This window comes from Grus americana, chromosome 3, assembly GCF_028858705.1.
Source record: "Grus americana isolate bGruAme1 chromosome 3, bGruAme1.mat, whole genome shotgun sequence".
Classification (NCBI taxonomy): Eukaryota; Metazoa; Chordata; class Aves; order Gruiformes; family Gruidae; genus Grus; species Grus americana.
The window spans coordinates 22,340,142-22,346,141 of record NC_072854.1 but is presented as its reverse complement, the minus strand read 5'-3'; the positions used below and the strand labels follow the sequence as shown (position 1 = coordinate 22,346,141).

At 36.0% G+C, this 6,000-nt stretch overlaps 1 protein-coding gene across 5 annotated transcripts in view; it reads right to left on the bottom strand.

The window, feature by feature from the left end:
• Nucleotides 1-335: 335 nt before the first annotated feature.
• The window catches only part of FBXO25 (F-box protein 25), a 32,215-nt gene continuing 26,550 nt past the window's right edge, over nucleotides 336-6,000 (bottom strand). For 3 of the 5 annotated variants that reach the window (XM_054818877.1, XM_054818878.1, XM_054818879.1), the window contains one exon: nucleotides 336-1,561. In XM_054818877.1, coding sequence (XP_054674852.1) covers nucleotides 1,472-1,561 — 90 coding nt within the window. In that variant the 3' untranslated portion in view covers nucleotides 336-1,471. Of the gene's footprint in view, nucleotides 1,562-4,284; nucleotides 4,312-6,000 lie in introns of all 5 variants that reach the window. The other 2 variants (XM_054818875.1, XM_054818876.1) reach the window with 1 other exon arrangement.

Genomic DNA, 6,000 nt, shown 5'->3' with positions numbered 1-6,000 from the left:
ACCTATCAGTAAATTCAATGGATAAGGTTGGTATAACACTGAAATTTAAGTTAAAGCAAATAAAACTATCTCCTGAGGAAATAAATATTCTCTTCTCGTACAGCCCATTAACAGTCCAGCTATTCTATTAAAAAGTGCTAATACAACCAATTACTGAAAAGTAATGTCACTTGGACTGCTTGTATGCTTCTCATTCCATTACCAATTACTACAAAGAACAGGTTATAGAAAGATCTTATAAAACTCAAATGCATTCATCTCTATGCACAAGAGTTCTAGGAATAATAAAAACATGATTTATTACACTGTACAAAACTAGATTCAGAACAAGCAAGTGCAGAATATAGTACATGATTTATTTCTTCTGTACATTACATATTATTTGTTAAATTTCACTGACAACCCCAAAACTTCCCTAATTTTTTTTCCTTTACCTGCCTACACCGAGCAATTAATTTTGTTCTACAGGACAGAAGAAAATAGCTTCCTGGAGAATTTGTCATCTGATTAACTTGGCAGAAGGTGCTTCAGCTCAGACTGATTTTCAGTGTTTCCCATAGCTTGTAAAGACTCATCAGGTTAGAACCTCCGTTGGTAGTATAATGTCCTACCACTGTAGGAGTCTAGAAGCAAGCAACTCCATTCTCATAAAGTTTCAGTAATGTCTTCTTCTTAGAAGATGAGTTAATGCAGTTGCATTTGGAGACATACCAAACAGTATAAGTGAAGGGTGTAGCTACCATCAAATAAAATCACTTTCCAGTAGCCCCAGACCCATTGCTTGAGTTATGTGGGATGTGCTGAGATAGATTATATATTTGTTTAATAAACTCCTTAAGAAAAATAAATACTTTTGCATAATGTATGTACAAAGATTGGTTCATTTCCTTCATTCATAGGTTCAACAACAGATACAACCACAGCTGTATTTTATTCACTAGCTCACAATGATTAACGCACCTTGGTAAGTGATGTATTAAGAGTCCAAGAGAGTATCAGCCTATTCTTTGTAATAGTGCAAATTATATGGAGGTGTTTTGAAAACAGTGGCTTGAAGAAGAATTAACAAAAAACCCCCCACAAACAACCCCACAAATCACCCTCCTTTGGTCCCTGTAAGAGTAGTTTAACTCTTCGATGAAATTTTCAAAACTCCCCCACATAATTTTAACTAACTATTAAGGCGTCAAAAGAATGGATTTAAAGTTGAAATTAAAATGGTCTGTCTTGGACTTGAAAAGAAGTCCACTGCACATTTCCTGACAAAGAAATTTTCTTAATGTTCCTCCTTCTCCTCAGCTCTTTTCTGCACAAAAAAAATACACCAAATAAACCTGTCTGATAATCTCCCCCATATTTTTAAACTACAACAAAACATTACACTTAAATATATTGCACAAAAAGCATAACGTATCCTGCCTGACTCTTCACAAAAATGGCCACAAACACAGGAGAACAGCTACTGAACATCTCAAAATTTGAAGAGATCAATGAAATGCTGAGGAGATACTGGCATGAGACAGGTGTTTGGATCACTGGCTGTGCAGGGGTGTCCTGTATCCTGCAAAATGAAGGAGGAAAAAAAAAAGTAAGTTCTCTTTCCATACTTAAAACCTCCCTCTACTCCCAATAAAAAAAAAAGGTGAAAATTCACACATAGGCACATGTAACTACTTCTACTGTAAACAAACTGCTAGGAACTTACTCTTTTTAAGAATTCACCGTATTTTTCTTTAACTGTTTTAGACTAAGTTGTTAAGAAAACAGGCCTTTCCAGTTTGACTGTGGTAATGCAGGGTAGCTTCAGATTTCAGGAAAAAAAAAAAACCCAAACCCTCCCCCAAAACCCCTCCATCCAACCACTGTCCTACCAATCCCAGAACCTAAGTCAAAGCTCTTGAAAAAAGTTTCAGAGTCCTTATCTGTTATTTTTTGATAAGTGTAATTAAAAAAAAAAACCCTACAATTGCTTTGTTGAACCTAAATTATCTGTTTAATGAAAATCTGAAATCAACTACTACTTCAGGGAGGAAAGTGAGCTCCTTGCTTGCAAAGTGAACAGCAGCAGACATTTCCCAAAGAAGTCCTAGTCATAAGAGTTTTTCTACCTTGCTTGTTTTTATTTTTCCTCCCCAACATCCTTCTTTCCTCTTTCACTCCTGCCTTTTCCCCAGCTGAAAGCATTGCCTTAAAACAGAAGTTGGGATCCAAGCAAGTTAGGAATATAGAAGACAGGATGGAAAGGCTTTGTTGTTACAAATTCACTAAGCCTGCAGTGCTTTCTTTATTACAGAAACTTAAATAATCAGACAGTTGAGCTGAGGTCAAATTCAAATTCCTCTTCAAATGAAAAGTTCAGTTTTGCACCTTATTAGAATCCTCTAAAGGAAGGAAATGCTAGAGGTGTAATGAGACAGTTCAATGGAGAGGTTACACACTTTGATCAACAATGTTGTAAAAGGCTCAGAAACTGTCCTCCCCAGGTTTGAAGGGGTTTCCCTCCCTCTTCCACCAGCGTTGATGAATTCACCATGTGAGGCAAGAAAACTAGAGTAAATACATGGTAAGTAGATCACAGGCCACTGCAAGTCTTCATTTCTTTCACTTCCATAGGGAATGAAGCCCCATGCAATTCAGTTAATAGAAAGAAAAAGCCTGTAACTGAAATTTTTTCTTATATAAGTTTCCAAGTGAGGAAAAAAAAAACCACTGTCAAAGATGCCACATTCCCTTCCAAAGGTCAAACACATTCTCAATACTACTCAGCTTTTCCAATGAAAATTGTTACTCTATAGATATATTATCTGTATTTTTTCATTAAGTCTATAGATGACTATCATGTGGTATCACCTCCTCATCCTCCCACTTTTTTTAATAATTGTTTTAACATCACTGGAGAACCGGTTGTTACATTCATGACACACAGGGGAAAAAACTGAACAAAAAAGAACACACAAATTGATTAGACCCCAGGTAGAACTGCCTATTTGGGGGAAGTTGCAGATGAGAAAGAGCAGAAGACTAAGACCAGAAGTGTTACACCTAACACCTTCATCTTAAGATGACGTCTGCAAGGAAGAGATACACCACAGCAGAAAACACTCTCAAAGGTAGTTGCTAATGAATTATCATCTTCTCTACCCATTGCCATGTCAACGTCATGTCATTAGTTTCCAGGAAAAAACTACCATCAGAATTAGGGTTCTGGGAAAGAAGCTAGGGGCTATCCCCTTTTAGTACTTATTTATACTCCTAAATGTTTTAGACAGAATTTGTAACGGCTATCTGCTTTGCTCTGCACATCATCATTAAAATGCATTTGAAAGCTCTGATCAGTCAAGAATTACGGGTCAAATAAAAAAAGTCATCTCAGTAATCAGTTCTTGGGGTTTCAGGTTATTAAAAACAAGAGAAACAGCAATTTTACAGTGAAAAAAGTAATGAGGACTGAGAAGAATCATAACTGTTCTGTAATTATGAGTATTCCTCCTTCCAAAAAAAATTTATTTCCCTTGAAATTACACATAATAAATACACTGAAAATCTATAGGATTTGCAGTATCTACTTCAAGCTAAAACAGAATTCTTTTAAGTTAACAAGAAAATTGACCAGGAGGAGTGTTTACTGGCAAATTTAGTGGTTTTCCTCCTCAAATTTTATCATAACTGGACATTAAGAAGCTCCCATAACAACTCTGGAGCTACAGTCCTTTTCTGTATAATTATTTCCACCATTTCTTCATTCAAAAAGCAACGTTATAATTGCCTCCCGCCACTCTCCCAGGTCATATGCAGCCTGTTTTGGGCATTTCTTTTCAGAAAGACTCTTTCAGAAAAGTACATATTACTACAGCATTCCAAGTGGAGCAAAATCAATTTTAGTACCTTTGCATTAAAGAAAGTTATCTGAGGTTCATGTTACTCTTTTCAGATTTAAGTATTGAATTAAATACATTGGGGAGTGCAGAAACAGTTTGTAACACTGAGTGCAGGGAAACCTATTTCTTAGCGAAATCTGGCTGAGCTCACTGATACCATACACCTATGTTCATCAGAAGTTGAATTATGGTCCCTAGTTTAAACGGCATTAACAGGGAATATGGCAATAATAAAAAACAAATCTGATGAAAAACTGAGATGGAAAGTCATCACTACTTTATCTAATAGGGAAACAAGAAACAAAATCAAAACAAAGAGTATCAAACAGTTAGAAATGAACATGTTATTCACTTCGACATTACAGAACAGTTAGCAATGAAAACAGATGAGACACACAGGAAATACCTGGAGTAACAAAGCAAGGTGGTAGTCCTTTGAGATCGTGAAGAAGGAAGCAGGAAGGAGAGCCGTAAAGTAAAAGAAGCAGAATTAAAGTTTATTGAAGATAAGGGTCATGAGCCATTTAGAAAAATAGTCTTTTATTCTTGTGGCAAATCACAAGCAGCTGAAGAACCAAAACCAGCAACCAAGATGACTAAAACCAAGTGTGAAGCATATCACTTATGCAAAGCAATTATACTACTTCACATAAAGCCCTGGATATTGAAAGAAGAAAAAGTATTTCACCTTCTGTGGCCATCTCTGGGATAACTGAAATGTGCTACTGAGTTAGCTAAGAAAATAAAAGAATTGCCCACAGTTGCAGTGTTGCATAGTGGAACAGAAGAAATAGTAGACATAAAAAGCATTCACAGAGGCATAAGTCAATAGTTTGCCATTACTTTTGCACTGCTGAAATTACATATTTTTCTCACTTTCATCATGGACAAATCCTTCACCAAAAAGTCACTTCTGAAAGATTAAAAAGTTTCTTATAATCATTTCCTCCTTTAACACAGAAGAGTACAAGATGTTCTATTATATCACTGTATTTCCTACAATGAATTTAGGAGTTGGATGGACTCAATCTTTTCCAACCCAAATGATTCTATGATTGATTCCTTCTTATTGTATTAAACATTACTATGGTCACAGATTTTAAACAGATACAGGAATACAAATGCCACTTCCTGAAAAACTCTTAAAGACTTGTTAAAAGTAACACTAAGATTATTATAGCATACTGTAAAGTGAGAAGTCATTTCCCTACTCGAACTGTTTGCTAATTCAATTTAGTAGCCATCAGTCCCTTATTTTGCAAGGCCTTCTTTAAAAGGACACAAAATGCAGGACTGAAATAATTTCCTGGGTCATCAAGTGCAGTCCTCTTGTGTTGCCAGCAACTGCATTATATTATCAATTTCATAAACTGATGAAAATTCTTCTCATCACTGGCTAGGCCTGTGCTTTGTGGCTATTTCAGAACCTTGCTGCTTTGGTTCTTAGAAAAACTCTTAACTCTCAGCGTAAGTTTACCCACAACTAGTTTCTACAACTTATTTGCATCAAAGCTGTCCCTTAGCTTAAATAATTTCCCTAAGTAGTGTCATATTTATTCATCCCTTCTCTATCTCTGAGAAGAATTTATGGAGGACAGTCTAATTTCTTTTAACTCAACTGTGTTAAAGCTAATAAAAAAATGTATGTCTGCTAGTCTTCTTCATGCCCTGATCACTGAAGTACTTTTTCCTCTGCAAATAGTCTAATGTTTTGCTTTGTTCTTGAATGGGGGGGGGGGGCAGGGTAGAACCCCAAAACAACCCACAACAAGGAAAGCTGCAAGTGCAATACCAAGAAGAGCTCAGCTCATTGCCTGAAGTTCTTCTGAATGCCCTTGAAAGCAAAAGCTGCCTGATTTTGGAAGTGTACCATTAGAAGAAGAAACTAAATTTGTACATACTATAAACTGTCTGAAGAATCCAGTGTTTCCATTTGTTTCAAGACTCAAACACTTGCTACTTTTCCTCTGTAAAGTAACTGTGATTTCTCTTTTAAAGTTTGTTTTTGGTGTTTGTTTGGGGTTTTTTTGCTATATGCCCAATGGAATTAGGCAGAGTAAGAGCTCCAGTTCAGAACAAAAGATCTGTGCATAATAGATACACTTATATGTCAACCACTCAT